Genomic DNA, 27370 nt, shown 5'->3' with positions numbered 1-27370 from the left:
TCAACCCCCTTACCTGTCTTGCTCAGCTTCTTCATCCTTCAGTGGAGCCTATGACTCCCAGTCCTCTTACCCTCCTTGACTACAGCAAAGATGAATAACCAGAACTCCCCTTGTGTCCAAGCTTCCTCAGTGCTGCTGGGAAAAGACCATGCCTGGCCCAGGGACCACACAGACTGCACTTCAAACAATGTATACAGTACTTCCAAACCAAGTAGGTAATTACACAGACACCCAGCTTCCCAGCTTACTTTAATAACTGACAACAGATGGTCCCTGACTTACAATGGTTTTGACTTCTGATTTTTCAAAAAGATGGTCCAGAAGTGATATGTGTTTAGTGGAAATCATGTTTCGAATTTTGGATTTGGATCTTTTCCCAGGCTAGTGATATGCAATAGGATAGTCTGTCATGATGCAGGGCAGGGGCAGCGCAGTTCCCAGTTAGCCACGTGATCATGACTGTAAACAACTGATACACTTAACCACCATTCTGTTGTTCACTTTTAGTATTCAATATAGGAGATATTCAACACTTTATTGTAAAATTGGATTTGTATTAGATGCTTTTGCCCAACTCTAGGCTAATATAAGTGTTCTGAACACCTTCAAGGTAAGCTAGACTAAGCTATGATATTCGGTAAGTTAGGTGTATCAAATGCATTTTCGACTTTATTTTCAATTTACGATGGGTTTATTGGGGCATGACCCCATCATAAGTCTAAGAAAATCTGTACTTCTATTTCCCTCTAAGAATGTCCTTTCTTTGGCATGACTCTCCCTAATGGCAAGTCACAGTACCTTCCACACAGATTTCTCCGAAACTTGCAAAGGCTTTCAGTTTCTAGCGATAACAAACTCTGGGACTGGTTTCCTCACTGCTGCAAACTTTGCAGTCTTTCAGTTCCGGAATTATATTCATCCAAATCTAAAACTTATCACGCATGGTTAATGATCTCATTGGAAACAATCCAAATGTTTAATATGTAAAAGCTAAAAGAAAATGTAAACACACACACAGGCAAACATATGGTTATACAACTATTTGAAAAAGCATTTTTAAATGTGTCTCAAACAACCGAAATAACTTATAATTCTGAAGAAAAGGATATAAAAATAATACACATAGTTAAAAATCTAAACATTTACAAGTCTAAAAGGAGGCATTCTATCCACAGCATTACCTAAACTATAGCTGAAAAAAAACACTGGTTTTAAGATATGAATCAGTGTTCTTCCAATAAATGAATTTGGAAAGTGTTACTTTCCATGTTTCTATTCTAGAAGTCCATTCTGTATATTAGCATATTAAAATCCCTGAAAAGACCTTAAGAAAACATTTTAACCCAAATTTTTGTGATCAGAAAAAATAAAATCAGCAAAAGAATGTTTAGCCCCATTTACTGTCACTGCTATAATTATTTATTATATTCACTTTCCCACCCCTGGCAGTTCTGGGAGGAAGATGTGGGGGACAGGGGAGCAGAATGCAAAGTGGTCAAACCAAATGGATTTCAAAGGACATTTGGGTTCCACTCAGACCTGCCACCTCCTGGCCACGTGACCTTGGACAAATTACACGTATAAGCCTCAGTTCCTCTTCTGCGCAATCCAGATAACGACTACATCTACTTTACAGAGCGGTTGATCACAATTAAGTGCACTAGCACCTGCCATGCATTTAACCCAGTACCTGATGAACAGTCAATGTTCAGGAAACGTTCAATGCTTGTATGACTACAGTCCTATAAGTCATTACCCACTGTTGTTAAATTACTATGCCCCTGATACTTTTAATTAGTGGAAATTTGAATTTAAAGGTATTCATTCAAACCCTAAAGTAATTAAGGTTCCATTTCATTTCACATACTATCTTGTAAAACACATTATTTAAGAGAACATTTAGTGGGAACACCGTAGTACTCAAGAAATTTTCCAAGTGCATGAGTATAATTCATTGTCTAAAAATTTTCATTATACTTACTAAGAAAAGTAGATGTAAATTATGTTAAGAAATTCTGAATAGTCTTTTCTCTGACATCAAAACTTACCTGCAAGAATATGGAAAATATTCCTGTATTGCCAAAAGGCAAATCCAGAAAAACATTAATATAATTATTTAATTGTATTTTTCCTAATAAAGGCTTTTAGTCAAGGGTATGCAGGGTTAATTTTCAGACCATGCTATCATTCTGCCACCAGAACCTAATAAGTTACGGCTTTACACAATCTGGAACAAACGATTCCTACTAGCCTCTCATCCTAAATGATACAGTCACTATCATCACTGTGTAAAAAAATTTTCTCCAATAGGTGATAGCCATGGTAACGATAGTGTCTCAAATTTTCACTCCCTCTTTTGAGTAATGATGTTCTTGTATAGGACGTTACAATAGGAAATTTTCAGTCACTACATATCAGTCCTAACAAAATCAAAGAAATGCAGTTAGAGTTATTCTCATCTTACAGAGAAGAAAGGTGACATACTAAAATGTAAGGCACTTCCCACAATGGTGAGGAAAGTGAGGAAACAATCAGAATTGCAATCACCTTGGTAGGATACTCCTAATCTCAGAGGGGGCATTTTTTCTCCTCTAAAAGGGAATGTGATGTTCATTAAGATTAGTACCCATTTCGTATTCAGTGTTCCAAGAACAACTTCCCTGCACCTGGCACAGGCACTTCCACGGGTGACTGATGAAGAAAACCAACCCACATCTTCTACTTCCTGGGAGAGGATGATGAGAACAGGCATGTTCTGGCACTCCTTGGTTTCCATTTAGTACAATAATGCTGTCAGCATTATAAGAAGTTGTTTCCTAAAACTTCAGGTAATATTTATAATTTAACAAACATAAATTGAAAGCCTGATATGTGCTGGTGTTACTTCTGCACTTTCATTCTGTATAATTATCCCACCACAGAGGGAACTGAGGCCCAATGAGAGAAAGTGCCTAGCCAGAACAGAGACTGGGTTCCAAATCTTCTGTCTCCAAATCCATTCTGCAGGAGATGACTGCTGAGTGCTATTCTGACTTCTGGCTGGGCCACTTCTATTTGAAACCAAAGACAGTGCTGTTAAGTGTCCGAGGGCCAAGTGCATTGGTTAACCGCATCAGACAACTATAAGGTAGATAGATGGCAGAGTCAAATGGAGAGAATGAACCTCACTCAAAATGCTTTATGGACCTGCCCATACATTAAATTGTTACTTTTTAAAGTTCCTTTTCTGATGCATCCTGGCTGAGAATTTCATCTTATTTGAAGACAATGTAAAATGCCAACTTGCTGCCCAAAACATTCTTGGAGAAATAAAATGAACAAACTTGCTTTCTACTATAATATTTGCAGTTTTGTACACATCTTGAGGTATAATTTCCAAAAACACTAGGGAGAAAGAGCACTTGTATTGATTTTTCTTTCTTAGGTCCCTATTCAACAATTTTATTTCTTCCATTCATGATGCCTTTCAATTCTCAATCTCTTCTTTCATAAGCTGGAAGAAAATACCCTTTATTATTTGTTCTTATTCTTTAGCCATCATTGTTCACATCAAAAGGCTAATTTCTTACACCATCAGAATAACCAAATCAAAATAGCAAGGATCTTGACAATTTAGATTTCAGGGTCTTGACACAATGAGTAGATTTTTTTTTTTTTGAGAAGAATTCTTATGCACTAATTAATCATGCAATTAAGGACTAATTGCTTCATCCTCAAAACCTGTAACTTATTCTATAAACCAAATGTTACTCTATCATTATTCAAATAGGAGTATTTAGGCTTTAAATAATCATACAGCACTTAAGTCCTGTTAAACAATCCCACCCATGATGGCTAAACATTTTGTTTTGTTCTACGTTTGAGATGGAAACATTACTCAGAATTTTCACTTATACTACTAATGAAATGCATATAAACACCACTGCAGGGAGTAATGCTGAAAGAGAATATCAGACTAAGAATGGAATTTAATAATAGAGTGCTAAGAGGTTTACAACAACCCTTTTAATGGTGTAGCATTTGATAGGGGTTTAACAATTCATTAGTTAGTGGCTGCAAAAATGAATGTTAAACACTCAGTTTGATGCTTTGTTTCTATCTCTCTAGTGGACAGGTAATCCACTGGTCTTCAATGCTGACCTTTTGCTTAGGTTCACACAAATTCAAATAACACCTATCCAATAACTGATCATCAGGTGTCTAGGTATATGCAGGAAATTAAATCAAACCTAGCAGTATACACAAAAGAAAAAAAAAAATATATATATATGTATATAGCCTCTGCCTTTTAGAGTTGCACAATCTAGTTAATTTAATCAAATATATCAGGAAAGAGTATTACACCACAGTAGATTGTAAACTGCATAAAGAATGCTAAAGTGACCACTTATTAATAGCAAAGAGTGGTGGTGGGGATAAATCCAAGTATCCATCAATAGGGGACTAGTTTTATAATTCATGGTTCATCCCTACAAAGACATAATAACACTAGGGGGAGAAAATAGAGCCTTTATGTCATGAAATGGAATAATTGCCAAGTTACATTATTAAGTAAAAAAGCAAGGTACAAAGCAGCACTAACTGTGCACAAAAAAGGGAGAAACAATATGCATATACACACGTGTTTGCTCCTGAGTGTAAGGAGATACACTGTCTAATATGGTCGCCTGTAGTCACATAAGGCTCTTCAGCACTGGGTACGTGGCTAGTGTGATTAAGAATTTAAATTTCAATTTTATGTAATTAACTTTCAAATGTGACTCACTGCAAAATATTTTCAGTTAAAGACAACTTTCTTGCTTTGTAGAATTAGAATCATGTTAACCTTTGCATCATGTAATATATCATTTAAATTGAATTATTTAATGTAGTGCCTAAAATTTTTTAAATTTTATTTGTGGTTTCTATGATATTTGAATTGGCCAGCACTGGTATACAGTGTCCTACCAGGATTTTAAAAAAAAACTGATGACACTAATTGCCTCCAGGAACCAAGGACTGGAGGGAGGTCTCTCACTGGTCATTTTTCTCTTTTGAATTTTGTGCCATTTGGATATATTGCCTATTAAAAAATAATGAATAGGAATGCCTTGGTGACTCAGTCAATTGAGCCTCCAACTCTTGATTTCAGCTCAGGTCATGATCCCAGGGTTGTGGGATCAAGTCTCAGGTCAGGCTCTGCTCTGAGCATGCAACCTGCTTAAGATTCTCTCTCTCTCTCTCTCTCTCTCTCTCTCTCTGCCCCTCTCCCCTCAAACTCTCTCTCTAAAAAATTAAAATAGGGATGCTGGTGGGGGGGTGCTCAGTTGATTGGGTGTCCGACTTCAGCTTAGGTCATGAACTGATGGTTCATGGGTTCGAGCCTCACATCGGCCTCTGAAGCCTGATTTAGATTCTGTGTCTCCCTCACTCTCTGCCCCTCCCCAGCTCACACTCTGTCTCTCTCTCAAAACTAAATGTTAAATTTTTAATAATTAAAAATTAAAATAGAAAATAATGAATAAATGACATGACCTATAAACACCAATGTAAAGAATTACTATCATTAGCATAAAAATTTAATTTTGGATGGAATCTCTCCCCCAAAAAACATAGATGATACTTTTGAAGAAGTTATATATGGTCCTCGGCAGAAGATGCTTTCTAATTACCTAAGATGACAGAAATGTTTCACAAACTAACAGTATCAGTTATCAATATAAGAGATTAAAGACTTCAAGCCTTAAACTGCTTAAACTAGCATAATCTAACGTTTAATGCCACTACCTTTCTTCCATCACAAGACTGTTCTTTCATTTTTCCACTCATTGAACATATTTTCCCCATTTTCTTGTTCCCTTCTTTATCTACATCCCCAAATAAATATTTAATTATCTCTACATTTCCACTTAGCACTGTGTGCATCTACTTGGCTAAGCAAAGAATGGGGGAAAAGCCAGGAAAATCCTCCCCTACACAACTCATGAATGTTTTTTTCTCCGTGAAACAGCCGTGTATAAACATAAGCAGATCACAATGGGCTCAACTAAATGAGTCCTGGTTATACTACTGAATCACACTTAACATAATTAAATATTATAATGAAAAATCAAATTGCATATGTATGGGGTATGACTATTTCTTCCCAACTTTCCCACCTTATTTTAAAAATCAGTATTTAAAAATTTTTTTCTACTTTGACATAGCTGGTTTTAGAGCTTAAAATGCATATATCAATGGAAATTGTTTTTAATTAGCAATGTTAAGTTTAAGGAAGAAAAAACGCTGCCATTCTCAAATCCAAAGGATACTCTTCTTTTTCTCTCTCATTCTCCCTTCCACTTCCTCAAGAATGTTTGACATAGAGGGGTGCCTGGGTGGCTCAGATGGTTCAGTTTCCAACTTTGGCTCATGATCTCACAGTACATGAGTTTGAGCCCCATGTTGGGCTCTGTGCTGACAGCTCGGAGCTTGGAGCCTGCTTCGGACTCTGTGTCTCCCTTTCTCTCTGCCCCTCCCCGACTCATGCTCTGTGTCTTATTCTCTCAAAAATAAATAATAAACATTAAAAAAAAAGAATGTTTGACATAGGGGTGCATTGGTGAGTATCATTTAGAGGAAATACTCCTAAGGCCACAGAGAGCATGTGTGCACAAAGCCATCCACAACCAGCAGCCCAAGTAAGACAGGTCCCTCACCAGTCACACAGATCACATACCAGAGTGAATGATGAGCATAGTAAACAGAGGTTTTGACTAGGTTTGATTCAGAGAGCAAGGCACTCGAGATAGCCCTTAACAATTAAAACAAAATGGTTCAGGACCAGAATTTTACAAAATTGCTTCTTGACAGGAAATCTTATGAAATTCCCTGTGAAGGCCAATAGATGGTAAAAGATGGAATCAAATAGCTACCACTGTACTACTTCCTGCCACTGAACTGTGTATGCCTTCAGCACAGCCCATCATTTCTTAGTATCCCAAGGATGTTCCTTTAATACCAATGGTATCTTTATGTTCAAATTGTTCCAATTATCTGTGGAGTTCCAGAAACTTGGTCTCTCCCCTTGCCTGAGTTTTACTTCCCCAAATCCATGATATTCAAATTTTCATTATCACCAACTTGATGTGCTTAATATCTGGAAGAATACAAAAAATTATTGGATTTGGTTTACCAAAAATTATAGCAAATATTCATTCAACACCATCAGATAACTTTCAGAATTGCCACTCATTCAAACTTGCATAATCTTAAGTGTCCTAAATAATTATGATTCATTAAAAAATGAAAATCCTGAAGTGTTACATCCTCAATATATATAGAGGAAATCCTGAATTTGGTTAGAAAACACTTGGGGCGCCTGGGTGGCTCAGGTGATTGGCTGTCCGACTTTGGCTCAGGTCATGATGTCGCACTCTGTGAGTTCGAGCTCAGAGCCTGGAGCCTGCCTCGGATTCTGTGTCTCCTTCCCTCTGCTTCTCCTCTGCTCATGCTTTGTCGGTCAAAAATAAATAAACATTAAAAAAAAAATTAAAAAAGAAAACACTTAAAAATGCCCCTTAGTAAGTTCAAGGCTATACCATTACAACTACTAAGTTAGTTGGAAACACGTTCCTAGGCTTCACAAGGTTACCAGCACAAACTTCAGGACTAAATTTTCTTAGCATCATCTAAGAAAGAACTTCCTATGTATTTTACATACACACAGGATCACAGATAATTAGACACTATTCTTAGACATTACTTCTTTCAGACAAAATCATATTTTAAAAAATTATATATAGTATAGGTTGGAATAGGTTCTAGATACAAAATTTGTCACAACTAAGATATGAGGGGAAAATCAGTCTGTTTCTCCTTTCAGATCACTAGTTGTTTTGGTCTGTTTTCTTTTTTTTCCTCATTCAAACAATGTCATACCTAACTTTCCTAGAGGAGGAAATGTTCATAGGTAATCAAAACTATCACAGTCAAACCTGCCCTCTTCTCAAAGAAAGAGAAAACTGAAGCACAAGACTGGTAAGATAGGATCACAACATAAAATTTAAAAATTAGTTTCTTTTCACATACTAACATTCTTTTCTGCCACCTTTAGCTTTGCCCTCCTGAAGCACAGCAAAAAGATTTTCGCTTGAAGTTAAGGCATCTAGCTGCTCTCTGGGAATGAATATCTTACAGAAAAGCGAAAGACTGGAAGAAACCATGCCCATAATCTAGTAGGCACTCCACCCAGTTTTGCTGCCAGTAAATAACCGAACCATGAATACCAGAGAAAAATGAGGGCTGCATCAGACCATGAGGTCCTTTAAGACAGTCACCCTGTCTCTTTCCTAATTCTATTAAAGCAATGACACTTCACTATTGGCATAAAAGAACAAGGTGAGAAACAAAGGGTTGCTCTTTTCTCTGACACTTCTACTTAAGCATAAAGGAAATAATGAATTCAGTGGCTCTTATAATTATCTTGACCAGTGTTGGCTTAATTTGGCCTAGAAACTATAGCACATCCATTGGCCATGGGAATGGAAGGGTGGTAGCCATGTTCAGATTTAGTAATGCAATTTCCTGTTTTTCCAGCAGATCTGAACTGATACACAACTGTAGCAGCTGTTAAAATTCTGGCTCCTGTCACCACTACTCCCCTTGGGGTCATCTCATACTTCCTCACTTCCATTTCTCTAGAAATAATAGCAGGTACGCGTGTGTATGCAGGTTAGAGAGATGATAATCCTCAAAGACTGGTGATAAATGTCCCATCTAGGTTTGAGGATCTTAAGTCTATTTCCCTATAGATATATGTTGGTATAAGTGCAGAAGCTGTAACATTAGGCTACAAACTGAAATGGTATATCTAATTTTAACAAGTACACCGGAATGCATAAATATTACTTAGTGTTAATCTTCCAAATTAATCAGACTGAAAAACAATGCCCTTTTCCAATGACATTACCATTTTAAAAATATATTCTGATGTCTTTGGCAATCAGCCTACACACCATATTGAAAATGAGAATCACTATTTTATAGGCGTAACCATATCAGGGACCCACAGTATTTTACCTCAGGTTCTTTTTCAACCCCATTTCAGAGGGTTGCCTCTGAACCACTTAGGTTATTTTACAAAATCAAACCCGTCAAAATATGGCATTTCACTCTTAATTCTGTCCAAAACAATTTTCTACAAGTCTGAGGCAATTACGAACGAAAACCTCTACGCTATTAACCCAGACCCTAGTCCCCGTTATCCGCGATTTCACTTTCCGCTGTTTCAGTTGCCAGCGGTCAACCGCAGCCCGGAAGCAGAGGGGCCCCTTCCGGGGAATCGTCACAAGGCCAACTGTAGCCTCACACTGCATCGTCCACCTCACGTCATCTCACAAAGGCATTCTGTCTTCTCACATCATCACAGGAAGGGTGAGTACAGTCCGATATTTTTGAAGGGGAGGGGAGAGAGGCCTCACGCATGAGCACACACGGGAGCTAGAGAGACGGGCCACATTCACGTAACTTTTATTACATATTATATGACGTGGTGTCTCCCCCTCTCAGACGGGGTCCCCAAATGTGGGGCAACGATGGGGTGGAAACCGGTGGCACTGCTGGTGGAAGATTTCACCTGAGGCAGAACAAAGGAGATAGGAGTTTACCGAATACACTGCAGGGGAGTCCTGGGCAGGACGGCAAAGGAGACACCGTCTCCAAGGAGGCAGTGGGTGGGGGCTGTTTTTAGAGGGAAGGTGTGGACGTATGGGGCCTTACGGAATTTTCCCTTTTTGGTAACTGTGCCTCGTGGTCAGTTCGGGCCTATGGATGTTCTAAGGGGGGTGCCCTCGTGGGCCTGTCTGTATTCAGCTCCGTGGTGGCCGTGGGCCCTCCCTACCTTCCATTGCTCAGGCCTGCTGCCCAAAAGTGGCCTCTCCACAGAACTTCTATGGGTACTATTCTATTTCGTGATTAGTTAGGTTGTTCATCTCTCGTTGTGCCTACCTTGTAAGTTAAATTTTATCACAGGTGTGTATGCATAGGGAGAAATGGTATATGTAAGGAGTTTGGTACACAGGGCACTACACATATTCAAAACCCAAATGCCTCAATTCATGGCCAATGAAACCTGAAAATTCTGACCTCTGTAAAGATTTTAATGATTTAAAATGTATTAAGTTACAACTAGTACCGAGTTTTCAGCTTTCTAGGAGTTGAGCTTAACAGACTTTTTCTCACACCTGGGCATTCTTTGCTGACTTAATTATTTCTTTGTCATATTACCCCACAATTCAACTCTACAGCTTTTTTCAATGTCTAAAGCCATTAAATAGTTGTAACTTCTTTACGTTTATAAACAGCATTGTGAACTTACACTATATGAAACTAATAATAAGTTACCCAAGCTCACTCTAGCATTTTTCCAAAGACTATTCTTTGAGAAGCTTTTCCAAGGGATTCATTCCTCAGATGAAGTATGTATGAAAAACTGAAGACATTTGGCCCTTTATAAATAGTCCTGGGAAACTTCTTTCTCCCATACTTTTAGTTTATTTTTACTGTTAACAGATGGGAAAAAATTTAGCAAAGCAGTCATAAAAAAAAAAATGTCTTACAACAACCATCATGCTAATGTTGGAACACTAAAAGCTTACAGATATGAAATATCTTTAACAACAACAAAAACACTTGTTGGAATTATAAAGACAGTTTGACTTAACTCATAAAATAGGTATAGATGCCTATGCCTAGATAGGAACTCCTTCAACTTTTGGTCTGGCTCTTCTAGGCACATTTGCTCCTAAACATCTTAATTATGTATTATTCCTTTTTCATAAAAGTGTCTCCAGCACAGAAGTTTAGAACTTCCCTTTAAAATATATTCCAATATCATATGTGAAAACTCTACAATGCTTGCCAAGGGGCCAACCCTGAGCCTTCAGTTAAAAAACAAAAAACAAAAAAAACCCATCGGGTGCCTGGGTGGCTCAGTCGGTTGAGCGTCTGACTTTGCCTCAGGTCACAATCTTGTGGTCCATGGGTTTGAGCCCTGAGTCAGGCTCTGTGCTGACAGTTCAGAGCCTGGAGCCTGTTTAGAGTTCTGTGTCTCTCTCTGTCTGCCCCTCCCTTGCTCATGAGAGAGCGCGCACGCGCGCTCCCTGGCTCCCTCTCTCTCAAAAATAAACAAACATTAAAGGAAAAAAAAATTTTTTTTAAATCAAGGCGCCTGGGTGGCTCAGTCAGTTGAGCGTTCGTTGAGAGTTCCAATTCTTTATTTTGGCTCAGGTCATGATCTCACAGTCCTAGGACTGAATCCCGCATTGGGCTTCATGCTGAGCATGGGGCCTGCTTGGGATCCTCTCTCACCCTCTATCTCTGCCCCTCCCCAACTCCCACTTGTGCTCAAGTGCACTCTCTCAAAATAAACATTAAAAAAAAAAATCAATCACTAATCACCATTCTACAAAATCTTATATCTTACTCTAAGATATGTCTTGTTTTATGCAAGCAGAATATTAATCATTTTGTTCCAATTTAAAGTTCAATACTTAGAAGTCCTTCTGCCAATAAATAAATTTGAATTAAATAATTACTTCATTTATCAATTTCATAAGTTGGTCCAGGAGGGTCAGAAAACTTTTTCTATATATGACCACAGGGTAAAACTTTTTACTTTTGTAGGTCATATGATCTCTATCTAGATACTCAACTATGATGTGAAAGCCACCATAGACAATATGCAAATGAGTGGGTACTGCTGTGTGCCAATAAGCTCTACCGAGGATAAGACTATCCAGAATATATACAAAACTCCTAAAATTCGACAACCAAAAGAGCAAACCCAACTAAAAAATAGGCAAAGAACTTAAACAGACATTTCTCAAAAGAAGATACACGAAGGGCCAATAAGGACATGGCAAGATACTCAACATCAGGAGTCACTAGGAAAACGCAAATCAAAATTACAAGATATCACCTCACACTCATTAGGATGGTGACTATCAAAAAACAAAAACAAAAAAACAGAAAACAACAAGGGTTCACAATCCTCATAAAATGTTGTTAGGAATGTATAATACCTATAACCACTATGGAAAAACAGAACAGTCCTTGAAATATTAAATAGAATTACCACTTGATCCAGCAATTCTACTTCAAAAGAAGTGAAAGCAGGTATTAAAAAGATATTTGTAGGGGAGCATGGGTGGCTCAGTCAGTTGAGCGTCTCTTTATTTTGGCTCAGGTTATGAACCCAGGGTCGTGGGATCCAGCCCCACATCAGACTGCACTGACTGTGGAACTTGCTTGAGATTCTCTCTCTCTCCCTCTGTCCCTCTCCCCCAACTCATTCTCTCTCTTTAAAAAAAAAAAAAAAAAAAAAAGAAACTTAAAAAAAAATGTATTTGTATGCCCATGTTGCTAGCAGCATTATTCACAATAGCTAAAATAAGAAAGCAACCTAGTGTTCATCCAAAGATAAATGGATGAGCAAAGTCCTAAAAAAAAAGGAAGGAAATTCTGATATATGATACAATACGGATAAACTCTGAGAACAACTCTGAGAACATTATGCTAAGTGAAATAAGCCTGTCACAAAAAAAGATAGAGACTATTTGATTCCACTTATATGAGGTACCTAGAGTGGTCAAAATCAGACAGAAAGTAAAATGGTGGCTGACAGGGGCTTTCAGGGACAGGAGTGTGGGAGCTATGTTTAACAGGTATGGAGTTACAGTTCTATAACAAGAGAGTTCTGGAAATGGATGGTAGTGCTGATTTTACAACAATGTGAATTTACCACTGAACTGTACACTTGAAAATGTTTCAGATAAATCTTGTTATGTGTATTTTACCACCAAAAAAAAAAAAAAAAAAAAAGAAATTGCAGTTAGAAAAAAATAGGTGAAAGGCCCATTTCAGCATTTCAGGCTTCTGGACTTAGTTTGCTTGGCCACAGTTTGCTGATCAGTGATTTAAGCTTCAGTTTAAAAAAAAAAAAAAGTACCATTTCTATATTAACATCATATTCCTTTTTATCCTGTATAGTTACAGAGAATTTCTTTGGTAAAGCTCTTAACATCAGGGGCCAATCTCCTAGTGCCTAGAAAAATGCGTTTTATATAAAGTAAGGGCTTACAAGTGTTGACTAATTAGTTAAATGAAAGCAGTTGTCTCAATAACATGAAGCTTGGGCATTTATATTATATAAATACACCTGGCATTTCAATACTGTAATAAGGTCATAATATTATTCAATATCCTCTAACACATTTAGAGGAAATTAGACTTTGGATAAGAAGTCTAGTATTGACTTAGTTTTATTTTTCTTATTTGGTAATCAAAAATATCCACCTTTGAATTTACACTAAATTTTTAATAACTACCTAGTAGCAAAAATAAGCAGCTTATCACATGACAAAAGTTTACTGAGTTAAATTAAATCATCCAAACACATGAAAATTTAATTATTTTGAAGACAGAAACCAAATATTTGTGTTCACTTTATTTTTTTTTAATGTTTGCTTGTTATTTAGAGAGAGAATGGGAGACAGAATATCAAGCAGGCTCTGCTGTCAGCTCAGAGCCCTTCATGGGCCTTGAACTCAAAAACAACCGTGAGATCATGACCTGAACCGAAACCAAGAGTCAGATGCCTAACCAGCTGAGCCACCCAGGCACCCCTATGTTCATTTTAAATTCTAGGCACTGGGGGTTTTCATAGGCATTAGAAATTGTGGGAGTTTTTATTTTTTATTTAAATTTTTTTTCAACGTTTTTTATTTATTTTTGGGACAGAGAGAGACAGAGCATGAACGGGGGAGGGGCAGAGAGAGAGAGAGACAGAATCGAAGACAGGCTCCAGGCTCCGAGCCATCAGCCCAGAGCCTGACGCGGGGCTCGAACTCACAGACCGCGAGATCGTGACCTGGCTGCAGTCGGATGCTTAACCGACTGCGCCACCCAGGCGCCCCAAAATTGTGGGAGTTTTTAAAATACAAATGTGATTTTAAAAAGAATGAAGACAGGACACTTTATGAAGCCACTCTAAATAAAATACTCATTAGCCCTTCCCATTCAGTGTAATCCACAGTGGCAAACACTGGGTGCCAACATACCTATGGAGGAAGAACACAGGTTTGGGGATCAGATCTTGTTTCTGTTACTCATTCATCCCTTTTAGTTGTGTGTCTTTGAGTATGTTAGTTTAGCTCTCTGAGCCTCAGTTTCCACAACTGCAAAATGGAGTTAATATACTTCCTCAAAAAGGAGTAGCAAATATTTTATTTATCTATTTAATAATATACTATTATTTAGTATAAATTATCTAAATGTAATCTAAAAAAAAAAAAAAAAACAAAAAAATTAAAGCTGAAAGTGAGGATCCTGAATTCCCTAAAATTGATTAACAGCAGCCCCCATTCCACTCATGGCTTCACCTCCATCTCAGATGTTGAAACCTACTTAATCAATAGTTCTCAGATCTGGTAGCACATTACAATCACTGGAACAGCATTTTTAAACCTCTCCACACCTTGTCCCAGCCCAGGTCAAATAAAATCAGAGTAAGTAGGAGGTGTGAGCATGGGTATTAGTTTTAAAGATCTCCAGGTAATTCTCTTGTTGAAACCTCAGCTAAGGCATTCAACCTGTAAGCAGTCAATAAATGTTAGCCGACAAGAATTCAGTATGTAAAATCAGTAAAACTTTAGAACCAACAATGCATCCAAATAAAAGCTTAAGCAAGCAGCTGCTAAATCATTTAATTTTTACACATCTTAGCTGCAAAATTACCAAGTAGGTTTTTTACCCCTGTCCATTCCTGAAAATTTGTTTCAGAATCAAAGCATTAAGGTCCTTCAAAGCAAGGTCAACTACACTTTTGACATTTAAATTTCAAGGAGTTAAGCAAAAAACAAACAAACAAACAAAAGTATCTGTCAGGGCAAGTATAACTTATCCTGCATAAAACACAAGTACTAGCTAGCAGTTCTAAAGATAATGTACCCAAGCTGATTCTTTGAACTTTAATGAATGTATCTTACAGTGGTCAAGAAAAGAGAAAAAACAAAAAAACAAACAACAAAAATAATAATGCATTGAACTCGGCAACTAAGTCCTGGGTTTTCCTTCTGGTTTTGCCACTCACATGTTCTAGGACTTCAGCAAAGCCACTCAGTGTCTCTGGGCTTCAGATTCTCATTTGTAAAATGCAGAGTTGCACTAGATTTCTTTAAAATGATCTGTTACAATGTAAAACTTTGAAAATTACAGAGGGATTCTTTAGAGCAAGGATATCCAAGAAGGACTAAAGTAGGCCTCATAGATTATTGGAGTCATGAGTCATGGTTTAACTAGTTTTATAGTAAGGAATGTACTTCCCAAATCTAATAATTATAACATATTGAGACCGCTCCTTACTACCTCCCATAAACCCATATCTAAGATTTTTCCCCCCCCCCACAATTAAATCATTTTTAATGTGCTGGGGTTTTTGAGGAAAAAAAAGCAATACTGAATATTCAACAAATATTACATAATAGGCACTTGGAATATACCAAGGGACAAGATAGAAAAATGAAAAAAGATAATTTTTTTTACATTTATATTTTGCAGATATTGATAACTTCTTTAAATTGAATGCAAAGTAAAATGATACAGTGGGGCATGTTACTCTAGATAAGATGTTGAAACATTTTTGCAGATATCCCTCATTCGATTAGGAGGGGAGGGTAAAATTCCTTAGAAGTATTTTCTTCATAGTTGAAGAATTACAAAATGCAGTTTTACACATTATTTTCAAGAATTATTTTAAATTGTCAAAAGTAAAATCTGAAGCATCTTAATTACAGTCGTGCTTATCACTAGACAGCTCTTTGCACTTCTTCATCCCAAAGCCATCTGATCTCTATTTTACTCAGAAGTATTGATTTCTGACCACAAGTAGATGTATTTTGTGTATATGCATATGATTTTTTAATTGTACCTTAACCTTATCCATTTTCAAACCCACCAGTTTAATACTATCTTATTTTGTGGCACCCAAATACATTTCTGTATTCCTGAAAGTTGTCTCCTGTTCAGTTTACATATCTCTGTAGTCCCTGTGCTTTTATGATTGATATCTTTCTACCAGTATATTTCTTTACTCACATATATATGGAGTATATGGAAGAATATATATTACACTGAACAATGAAAACACTGGGAAAATGGGAACGGAAGTCAAGAGTAATAGGGCTATTTGCAGAGGGGAGAAGATCATTCAAACAAAATGAAAGAATTAATTCATACACTACATGTTATGTTTCCTCCACGTAAGCATTATATTAAAAATCTTCTATATTAGTCATGTTGCTTTGAGACTTCTCCATGTTTCCTCTAGACAACTGCCAACGTTCGCATGGTCTCTGATGAATAAACATGCTGTGACTTGCTTCTAAGGAAACGCCTGTCATGTTCCAGGGAAAAATGACTTCTCTTAAATCAGGAAACTTAAGAAAACTGCACAACTCCCATTCATTAGTTACAAAGTCGATTTTTCCTTAACGTTTCTTTTCTGGAATCTTTGTCTTCCCTTTAGGACATTGCTGCCTTCAGATTAACTATCAGAAAGGAAATCTGAGTTGCGGGAATATATGTAGGAAAAGTTACACTACATCAAAGGGGTTCCCACTTCAGAAGCTCAACGAGCACCCAAGTTAAGCCTTCCCTGTTTACCGAGACTAAGGTTATTTTCAGGTTCTCCCCATCTCTTGCAGAACTACCTGTTCTCATTACTGTTTACCCAAATGCTTAGCAAGGTGATTAGCATATCTGGCAGGAAGACACGCTTCATTTAATATTAACTCACCATGTGACAGCCCATTCCCCCTCCAATCTCTCTTCAAACACGTGAGGACACAAAGAAAAGTATCGTTGTTTGCAGTCTGACTTAGCGCTAGGCTTTGGCACCAGCAATTGGCCACAGGCACACACACCCCCAATCACAGACGCTCACGCAGCCGGGTCCCGGAACTGTCATGCGGGCTGACAGCTGGCACACCCTCCCGTTGCCCTCCACTGCTCGCAGAAAGCCCCTTCCTTACAGTCACTTTGACACTGCTCACCTGCCTGGGCCTCAGCCCTCAGCCAAGGAAACTTTTTTCCCCCTTCCCAAGAGCTCACTCACAGGTATCGTCCGCCGCTCTTCCAGAGCCCCAAACAAGGGGCTCTTTGTTACTATTTTTGCTCCAGGACTCCTCACTCAGTTCCCGGCATTCGGCTGCCCTTCAGCAGCTCAGCGCAGCCCCAGTAGGAAAGGAATCAAAACTACCAGAAACCCCGTCCCCCCTCCCCAGCCCAGACGGCCTCCAAGGAGGCCGGGAGGAAACAGCCTCCTAGGCTGCGTATCCCGCGACCAGTGAGTCAGGCAGCTGGCAGGGCAGCGAGTTGCCAGCCAGGTAAACGCGCTGCGGCCTTGCCGCCTTCGCCCTCCCCGGAGACCCGGCGGCGCGGCGCTCGCGGCTTACCCTGCTGGGGCGGCGGGCGGCGGGAGCGCCGCCAGGGCGTCCTGCGCGCGGGGGGCTCTGCTGTCCATCGCCCTGCGGGGCGCTGCGCGGGCTCCAGCTCCGAGGCGGCGTGTCACTACTAGAGTGGGAGAGGCCGGCCGGTCAGGGCGGGACGCGCGCCTACCCGAGGCCTGAGCGGGGCGGGCCGCGCGTCGAGAGCCCGCCCGAGCCCCCCAGCCCCGGGCCGGCCCGCCTCCCGGGTGCGCTTCCACCTGCGGGCCGCGGCTCCGAGCCCGCGGGCGCCCCCGCCTCGGGTCCTAGCGGCCGCCCGCAGCTGCGGCGGTGGGAGGCGGCGCTGCAGCCCCCGCCCCGTGGGGCTTACTGGGTAGCCATTTGGCGCCTCTCGGGGCGGGAGAGGAGCAGCCCAGGCTGGAAGGAGGAGGAGCGGGGCGAGAAGCGCGGCTCGCAGGGGCAGCCGCCACGCCGGCAGCGCGTCTCCGGGCCCCCCCGGCCGAGTTTGCACAAACAGAACGCCCTGGGAAAACTTTTCGCGACGAAAAGTTGAGAGAGCTAATTCCTCTTTTCCCACCCAGGGCTCCTACTTTCTTTTCAGAAGGAGACAGTAGCGCGCCTGTTCTCTCCCGCGGCTTCCTCTCCCACTCTTCCCTCCCCCGGAGCGCGCGCTCGCAGTTGGTCTCTCAAGCCAGGACTTGAAGGAGGAGAGGGTGGCAGCCTCTCCCAGGCCGAGGCAGCGCCTCCCCCGCCCCGCGGGCAGGGTGTCGGACGCTCGCTGGGCGCCGCGGGGCCTTCCCCGAGCCGGCTCACTCACCCTGCCCCATTTCCCTGTCCAGAGTCCCGGAGCTCGCCACCGCCTCCGCCGGACGGCCACCTAGAAGTGGTGGTGAGGCTCGGCTGCATCGGAGCGAGAAAGGCAGCGAGCCGGGGACAAAAACTGGGGGCGGAGGTGGGGTGCCGAGGGCCGGGTAGGAATTTCCCTCCGCCCACCCCACCCCCGCCCCGGTTTCGGGTCTTTGGGGTCTGTCTGGGGAAGCCGAACGGAAAGGTAACTCCCACGCCGAGAGTTCCCAGTCCCGTCGCCAGGGCGTTGCTTCGGGAAGCCGGGCGCATGGGGAGCCCGACAGGTGGGGAGGAAGGGTAGGTACCTGCCCGGTGAGGACTGAAGGGGAGGATCCCGGCTGCCGCGGAAGTGCGGAGAGAAACTCGCCGAACGGGGCCTGCAGCGTGCCCTCCCGGCGGTTCGACTTTTCACGTCCAGCGCGGTTTGTTTTTTTTAGCTCCAACTTGACCTCTAACGTTGCTATTCGGTTAAAAGCGCACCTGTGACTGATTTTTCTAATCAGTGGCAGGTTTAAGCTTGCCCCGTCTTCAGAGGCATATTTCTTTCTTTCCTTCTTTTTAAGCATATAACAGCTGTGACATCAGGACTGGAAAATAGTGTCTGACGATAATCTAGAACAAATGATATATTTTATTCCCCTCTTGGAATTTTACGGGAATAAAAGAATCACAGACACAGCTGCGTGCTTGTTTGTACATTTTAGTTACCACGTGCATGCTCTGTAGATGATTCTTTACACCTGACAAACAGGTATATTTGCTTATCTCGTATATTGTAAGCGTCAGTTGTTGTAAGATGTAAGACATTTCTGATGGGTTCAAAAGCTTGCTTTCAGAAAAATGTGAAATTAAGTTGTCCTTGAACTACGGTTTAAGAGTAGAAATATTTCAATAAGATAACGAAAAGACTAGGTGAAAAAGCATCCTACAGGAGGCCTCTGCTGTGGTATTAGCATCAAGTAACAAATCTTAGCCACTTCACCCTAGTGATAGGATAACGTTTGACAGGTGGCACAAATTAAACAGATATCTAAACCAATGCTTGACTAAATGCCCCTTATTATTTAAGCATTGCAGAAATCAAAAAGATTGCTGAAACTAACGTACTAAATACCTAACAATATGCCATTTGTCTGTTGTGGGCAGTCATTCTATGTATTCCTTTCTGCGCATAATACATTCCTTTCAATGTATCTTTACATATGGAAAGGGGAAAAAGTGGCCTATTAAGATACTGAAACCATATCAGAAAAAGTTGCATTTTAGTCTCTAAACAACTCAAGTTAAAGAATTTCATGAATCAATCATGCCTCTAAATGACTTTTACAGTTGTTTGCACAGACAGTAATGCAAGCATTGAGTAACAGTGAAACTGAAGTCTATAACTTTCAATCACAAAATCAAGATTAAACATTAATTAGTTTCAGCCTTAATTTATGACATGCTAATAATACTGACTCCATTAGTCTAACCTGAAACATAAAACATTTTCCTAACGTTTCATAACTGCTGAAGGCATTTTCAATGCTCACCAATTTTTCCTGTCCAACTTCTAGTTTTAGGCATAGGGGAGGATTATACTCTCCACACCACTGAAATTAGGTATGGTGATGTAACTTGTTTGAATAAGTAAATGTGAGCAGACATGAAATGTTTCATTTCCTGGTGGAATCACCTAAAGGCCAGTGCTTGACTCTAGGCTCTCTTTCTTGCTGCTGCAATCATGAAAGTTGAGTATGAAGATGAAGGGGCACAGGACTGAAGTATCCTGGATTACCAAGCATCACTTAGCCTTCCTTAGGTATAATCATGTTTGACAACTTTCCAAATCACTAATAGGCTAGAGCTCATATGGTACTAACCTAGATCCCTAGAGCCTGCTAATTATATGCATAGTTTATTAATAAAACAGTAATAATCATAGTTGCTATAAACTACCTCCTCTCAATCCTTCCCTCTGGTTATGCTAAACTATTGCAAAATTACCCGAGTTTCCAAAATTTTAGTTAATTTCTTCCTGTTTGGAAATCCTCCTCCTTCATTCCATTCAACCTTTTTTAATACATGTGCTTAGGTATTTTCTCATCTGAAAGACCTTCCTAACTGCACAGATAGAATTAGCCCCTTAGCCCCCAGTAAATTTTGTTAGGTGGGGCCAGAGCCCCATATGATATTTTCAGTTTTTCAGTTATACAGTAACAAGGTTTGGGGGGGGGGGGGGGTCAGCAGTGAACTCAAGAGGCTATGTCTTATCCTTTATGTCCTGAAAGGGTTGCCCAGAACTCAGGAGGCTCTTCACAAATATCTGTGGAATGAATGAAGGAGTAAAGAGATCCTTAGACTCCATTCCTCAGGGCAATTGTAAGAGGCAAGTGGGACCTTAAACCAGGAAAGGCCTTTTCAATTCAAAAGAATTGGCAGACCATTTTAAATGGAACAGATAGTGAGTTTGTCCCTCTAGGGAGAGAAGACTTATTCTCCATGTGTGGTCACCTACCTGATGGTGTTGGTTTCAAAATCACCAGGTAGAAAGAAGATCCATTTCGCTGTATATCTCTTTGAATGATAATTTAGGTTTCAAATTTCTGCTGGAGAGTATTAAAAGGGAAAAAGTTTTACATACTTATTAAATACGTATATGCTATATAAAAAGCAGACACTGTTTAAAGTGGGCAATGCAAAAATTGTTGGAGACTTAAAATTGGAGTTTGTCTAAATATTTTGTAAACTAATTGGGACAATGACAAACTTTTTTAATGTTTGTTTTTATTCAAGTATAAGTGCCATTGAAAAGATTTATTTAAACCATACTTCAGAGGTAGTAAATATCTTCCTATGCACTTCACTTTTGCATAATACTGCCTAAAGAAAGTGCTTCTTTTATATCATCCTAGATTGTGTATATGTGTGTGTGTGTGTGTGAGCTTTTACACAGCAAGATCAGAGATGTTGTAAGGTAGTGTTCAACTTTAATGAACCTCTTCAGACTTTGAATTTCACGGAAGCTCTTTAATCTCAGGCAAGCATGTCTTTTTAAAAAATTTCTTTTAAGGTCTTTATGAGAGTTCATTGATGACAACAGGGAGCCAAAAGTCAGGACTTTATTCTCAAGTCTGAAATATATACAAAAATAGTTTATTATCATTTTATCTTCATATAGGTTTTTTGGGTTTTTTGGGTTTGTTTTTTTTTTTTAATCATTTACAGAGTACTCCTACCTGACTTAAAACATAGAAAGTGTTGTTACGAGTCAGTGTCTTCCATACAAATACTTCATGAGAGAGCTTTATCCTAAAGTACCCAAATCCTTTTTTTTCTCTGGCAGCCTGGAATCCTAGTCAGGTTTTCTACTTAGTCACTACTGTCTTTATCTTTATCATTAGCATATCTGCTTTTCCTGCCTCTCTTATTCTTATTTATCATCTTATTTTAATGCCTTTCACATTCAGACTGCCCACCAATAGATTCATAGGTGAAAATAAATTAGATAGATGTATATGTTTTTGAAATATTGTGGCTTCTTTACTTCAGGCATATCATAAGATAGCTATCTATCACAAGATAGCTATCCTATGAAAAATTATCATTAATTTTTATTGAACACTTTTTCTCTTTGCATTGCAGACAAAAGGATTTGCAGGAATATGTAAAAAATGATTAAGTTTAAAAATGGTTGCATGTTTGTATGATGTCTAATGTATGTGATTATAATAAAACAGATTAGTTTTGTCCATTGAAATTACTTCCAGAACAATTGTTAATTACATTTATTTAAAAGCAAATACAGGGGCATGTGGCTGGTGTGGTTGGTGAAGCATGCAACTCTTGATCTCAGGGTTGTGAGTTCAAGTGCTATATTGAGCATAGAGCTTACTTAAAAAAAAAAAAAATAGAAGCAGATACAGTAACTAAAGGTTGTATTATTTATATAGTTTTTAATAACTATGGTATTCATAACCATTTCTTGTGTAAAGAATGTTCATAAAATTTTTAATTTGTGAAATAAATACTCAAATGAAATGGTACTATAATAATTATATTAAGTATTTCATACATGTTTCCTCTTTAAGTATTGTAGATCACAAGTCTGTTCTTGGAGGGTTTGTGGGCTTGGAGGATTTTATATTTTTTATGCAGTTATTTCTATACTGTTAAACAGAGGAAGGAAGTCATATTTGGCTAAAACATTTCTAAAATATCAGTAAATTCCTATTTTTCCTCAATGAAGTTTGACATTTACTTGTATCAGAGTGTGAAGAAAATAAGAATGGTACTATTTATTTAAAAAAATGTAAATGTACACTTCATGGCCATATGTTTGGAATCATATCTTGTTATATCATTTATCTTTTTGGGGGGGTCATTTATAACCAACCACTCTAGAAACTAAAAGTACTGAAATAAATATACTTTCTTGTCAATTTTAATGAGCTTTTAACTTATATTTTATATTTTGAAACTTAGAAAATCATTGTGCTATTTTCTTAGCATAGAATTTCCAAGTAAATTACATACTTATGAATTAATAATCACTGCAGGATCCCTTACCTCTCTTCCAACAGATAAAATTAAACATTTTTTCAATCCTAATTATCAAAAGAAGAAATGCCTGAGTTTAGTATGCTGTGTGTCTTATAATAAACTGTATTTCTATATTATCACATGCATTTCTAAGTGAAGACTCTTTTTTTTTTTACAATGCACACATTCCAGGATAGAGGTGAGGCCTCTGGAAACATGCATGGGCATGCAGACATGTAAAATATTTAGTACTACAGGCACACAGGAGGGCAATTTTCAGTGCCCATCCAAATTCCAAGCTACAGAGTCTGATATAGCAACAAAGTTGCCTAAAATCTATTTTCTTATTGCCTCTTTAAGATGTCCTTTTGTCAAAATGAATTTCTGCTTCTAGGGATTCTACAATTCTATCATTGGTTGGCAGTAATTGTCTTATTCATTGGAAAACAGTGAGCCCTTTTATGTCATTTAAGTATCAGCTCTGTTTAAAAGTAACCTTGTGATTTACAATTTAAACACCATTTTATATGGATGTTTACGCTCTTTTCTTAAAAAACAAAAACAGGCTAAGGAACAAAAAGTAAATTTAAATTATATCTATTTGATGTAATACAATTAACTAAATCTTTGTATCTAGCATTTTAGTATTGCCTATTGGATTCTAAAGATAGCTGGGAGCTACTTTTCTCTCTTAAGGAGCATGGTAAACTCTTAACTGCTTGTTGGTTTCCACATATCTCAAAATATACAACTTTCACCAAGGCAGTCACTGACTCTGGCTTTCCAGACATAAAACCTAACAACTCTCAGCATATTTCATTCTGTCAGGACTCTGCATCCAACTTCTTTGCCTTTTCTCTTGGGAAGCTGAGAATGTGTGTGGTTAACTAAGTACCACAGCAGTTAAGAGCTCAGTCTCTGGAGCCAGACAGATTTGGGTTCACATCCTTGGCTTGGACACTCACTATCTAGGTAACATTAGGACAGTTGCTATTTCTGCAGAGAATAAGCATTCAGTGAAGGCAAGATAAGCATCCAATAAGGGGTGAGGAAACCCTTTTCTTTTTTTTTTTTTTTTTTAAAGTTTATTTATTTTTGAGACAGAGAGAGACAGAGCATGAAAAGGGGGAGGGGCAGAGAGAGAGGGAGACACAGAATCGGAAGCAGCCTCCAGGCTCTGAGCCATCAACCCAGAGCCCGACGCGGGGCTCGAACTCACGGACCGTGAGATCGTGACCTGAGCCGAAGTCGGACGTTTAACCGACTGAGCCACCCAGGCGCCCCAAGGAAACCCTTTTCTTAAAGAATGGGAGCCAACTGTGTCTTGGTTAAGGCCTGGTCTGTAGAGCAGAAGTCTTCCTGCTCCAAGCTGGGAGCTCCTGGCTTTTTGTGCCTGTGATGACCTTGGTCAAGTCATTCAACTGTTGAATCTTTGATTTCCTTAACTCTGTAATGAGTCTGAGTTCTTTTTCTTTCCATCCATGTTGAATAATCAAGCTCCTTGCATTAAAAACTATATTGGATATATGTATACGGACTATTAAACAAAACTTCACATTATACCACCTTGCAAAGTGCTTTCATTCACTGAGTCTAGTTTGAGTCTTTTGAGTTTGCAGAGATAGATAGTTACATCTCTATTTTACCGTTCTGGAAAATGAAGCAAATGACTTCCCTGAGGACGTAATACCAGAAAAGTGGCAAAAGTTATTTTTTTCTATTTTATTATTGTTAGTAACATTGCAGTTACTTTGCTGTAAGGATAACACGTTGAGAAAAAAAAAACTGGGGTAGTCCGCAGAACATTATTATATAAACATCATGCTGGATATCATTTCCCATCTCTAAATCCTAGGTCTAAGGTACTGGCCACCTAAGCCTGTCTAATCCCAAAAGACCTACTTTAGCTTGGGGAGACTTTGAGGTTGTTAATGTTTCCAGTTTCATCCAAGAAATATGAAGGTCATAAAGGCAAAACAGAAAAATTTAAAGATGATCAGAAATCCAGATGCATTCTGGAGTGAGCCACCCTTGACCAAACCGAGAACAAAGGTGCTCTAAAATGTGATCGGTTTTTATTAATAATCTGCCTACTAGAGGACCACAGAACCACACAGACATTCTGAAAACTATATAGAATAGTGTTAAGTTGAATAGGATTTCTCTTATACCTATCAAGGTCCATTCTATGAGGGATTTGCAGCTAAATTAATTACACTGCATATTTCCTCCTACTTACAAGGGGGAAAATTACCTGGATATCAAAGGCAGTCAGTCAAGAAAAATAACTCAAAACTGTGTATTTGGCATATGGATAATATGATATAAAGAACACACTACCAAAAGTCCAGCTAGTGTGTAGAAGTTACTATATCTAGTACACGTCAGGCATGGGGTTTTTTTGAACATTAATTATTGGCTACTTTAACTATTTTGCTCTGGTGACTGTGGTAGAAGTGGGAAAATGTGATAGGAAACCAGAAAGGGGTGGAATTATAAATCGATTGTCTATATGTGAGTGTGCCAACTTTGAGTCTTTTTTATATGTGAATGAGGAAAATAATACCTATTTTATTAACAGTCTGAGCAGAATGCCTAGTAGGGTAGTCAGGCAGCTTTGATCATACAAGTCAGAATTAAAAAGGTATTTGAAAAAAAAGATACTAGAAGGAGCTGTGCAGATCACTGTTGACTGAAATATTTTCTTCTGGGTTCATAATATTTATCAGACAGGGGCGCCTGGGTGGCTCAGTCGGTTAAGCGTCCGACTTTGTCTCAGGTCATGATCTCGAAGTTTTGAGTTTGAGCCCCACGTCAGGCCCTGACAGCTCAGAGCCTGGAGCCTGCTTCGGATTCTGTGTCTCCCTCTCTCTCTGCCCCTCCCCAGCTCACAATCTCTCTCTCAAAAATAAATAAACACTTAAAATTTTTTTTGAATTATATAATATTTATCAGACATCACAAGATACCTAGGTAGAAGACAAGACGTGTGTAAGGTGATTTTTCTTGGTGTGTTCTTATATGATTATATATTTGCAGGAGCTACTGTACAAATTTCAGGGGCACCTGGGTGGCTCAGTCAGTTAAGTGTCTGATTCTTGGTTTCCATTCAGATCACTATCTCATGGTTCATGAGTTCGAGCCCCATATTAGACTGTCTGTTGTCAGTGTGGAGCCTGCTTTGGATCCTCTGTCTCCTTCTCTCTCTCTGCCTCTCCCACTTGTGTGTGTGTGCACTCTCTCTCTCTCTTTCTCAAAAATAATAAACATTTTAGGGGCACCTGGGTGGCGCAGTTAGTTAAGCATCAGAGTCTTGATTTAGGCTCAGGTCACGATATCATGGTTTCTGAGTTTGAACCCCACCTGGGGCTCTGTGCTGATGGCTCAGAGCCTTCTTGGGATTCACTCTCTCACCCTCTCTTTCTGCCCCTTCCCTACTTGTGTGCGCATGCTCGCTATCTCTCTCTCAAAATAAATAAAAACTTCAAAATAATAAAAAATAAATAAGCATGAAAAAATTCCTGGGCTGGGGGCGCCTGGGTGGCGCAGTCGGTTAAGCGTCCGACTTCAGCCAGGTCACGATCTCGCGGTCCGTGAGTTTGAGCCCCGCGTCAGGCTCTGGGCTGATGGCTCAGAGCCTGGAGCCTGTTTCCGATTCTGTGTCTCCCTCTCTCTCTGCCCCTCCCCCGTTCATGCTCTGTCTCTCTCTGTCCCAAAAATAAATAAAAAACGTTGAAAAAAAAAATTTAAAAAAAAAATTCCTGGGTAGTATATATATTCTAGAACTTTAAAGTTTTCTGTTATAATAAATAAGGTGGATTACTTTGGTCAGCAAGAACAAATATTCTCATACAAAGATCTGGGAATGGACTGAGTAAATACATAGTTATCTTTAGAATAAAAACATGATAATGGAATTAAGATGTTCTTTCTGAGGGTGCAAATGGAATGATATACAAACATTATCAGTTTTAACCTCTGAATTCCCTGACTGCATGGGAACTATTTATGACAGTCAGTGCCTTTTGTTTGAAATGTTACTAAAACATAGTGTTACATCTAGAAAATGTGAGGCTACTTTCTATATATTTTGATTTGGATTAAGTATTGCCTCATAGCTCCAGGCATGATTCTTATGCATGTTATAAATTTTGCAGCCTGCCAATGCTATAGAACAAGCTGAGTTATTGCTAACATTATTTCAATATACAAGAGCTTCCTTCCCATCCTTTCTGAAATATCTCACTTTTTTTTTTTTCAAATAATGTTAGGGGAAGTTGAGGAATTTAAAAAGTGAGTTGGTAGAACATGCTAATAGTAGCTTTGGAATACATTCCTTCCATTCATGAGTTCTATGCTTCAACTGACATTGACTGTAGAAGTCTAGCAAAAAACCAATACATTACCTAGTTATTTCAGCATTAGCATCTCTTCAAACTTCAAAGTCAAGGAATTCAGTGAAGCTAGTAATTTTGCAATTATAGTTTTATTAGTGATAATTCATAATCCCATATCTGGAGGAAGGTTTGGAAAATTATTTT

At 39.1% G+C, this 27370-nt stretch overlaps 1 protein-coding gene and 1 long non-coding RNA gene across 16 annotated transcripts in view; one reads left to right on the top strand and one right to left on the bottom strand.

Moving 5' to 3' along the window:
* COBLL1 (cordon-bleu WH2 repeat protein like 1) overlaps positions 1-18707 on the bottom strand; it is a 176400-nt gene extending 157693 nt beyond the window's left edge. For 9 of the 12 annotated variants that reach the window (XM_058715091.1, XM_058715098.1, XM_058715092.1 and 6 more), the window contains exon 1: positions 18280-18602. In XM_058715091.1, coding sequence (XP_058571074.1) covers positions 18280-18578 — 299 coding nt within the window. In that variant the 5' untranslated portion in view covers positions 18579-18602. The other 3 variants (XM_058715101.1, XM_058715096.1, XM_058715100.1) reach the window with 3 other exon arrangements.
* Positions 9293-27370, top strand: part of LOC131503621 (uncharacterized) — a 70461-nt gene continuing 52383 nt past the window's right edge. For all 4 annotated transcript variants that reach the window (XR_009257491.1, XR_009257489.1, XR_009257490.1 and 1 more), the window contains exon 1: positions 9293-9393. This is a non-coding gene — a long non-coding RNA (uncharacterized LOC131503621). The remainder of the gene's footprint in view (positions 9394-27370) is intronic.

Source organism: Neofelis nebulosa, chromosome 2 (genome assembly GCF_028018385.1).
Source record: "Neofelis nebulosa isolate mNeoNeb1 chromosome 2, mNeoNeb1.pri, whole genome shotgun sequence".
Taxonomy (NCBI): domain Eukaryota; kingdom Metazoa; phylum Chordata; class Mammalia; order Carnivora; family Felidae; genus Neofelis; species Neofelis nebulosa.
The sequence above is the reverse complement of the archived record's forward strand: the minus strand, read 5'-3'. Positions and strand labels throughout refer to the sequence as shown.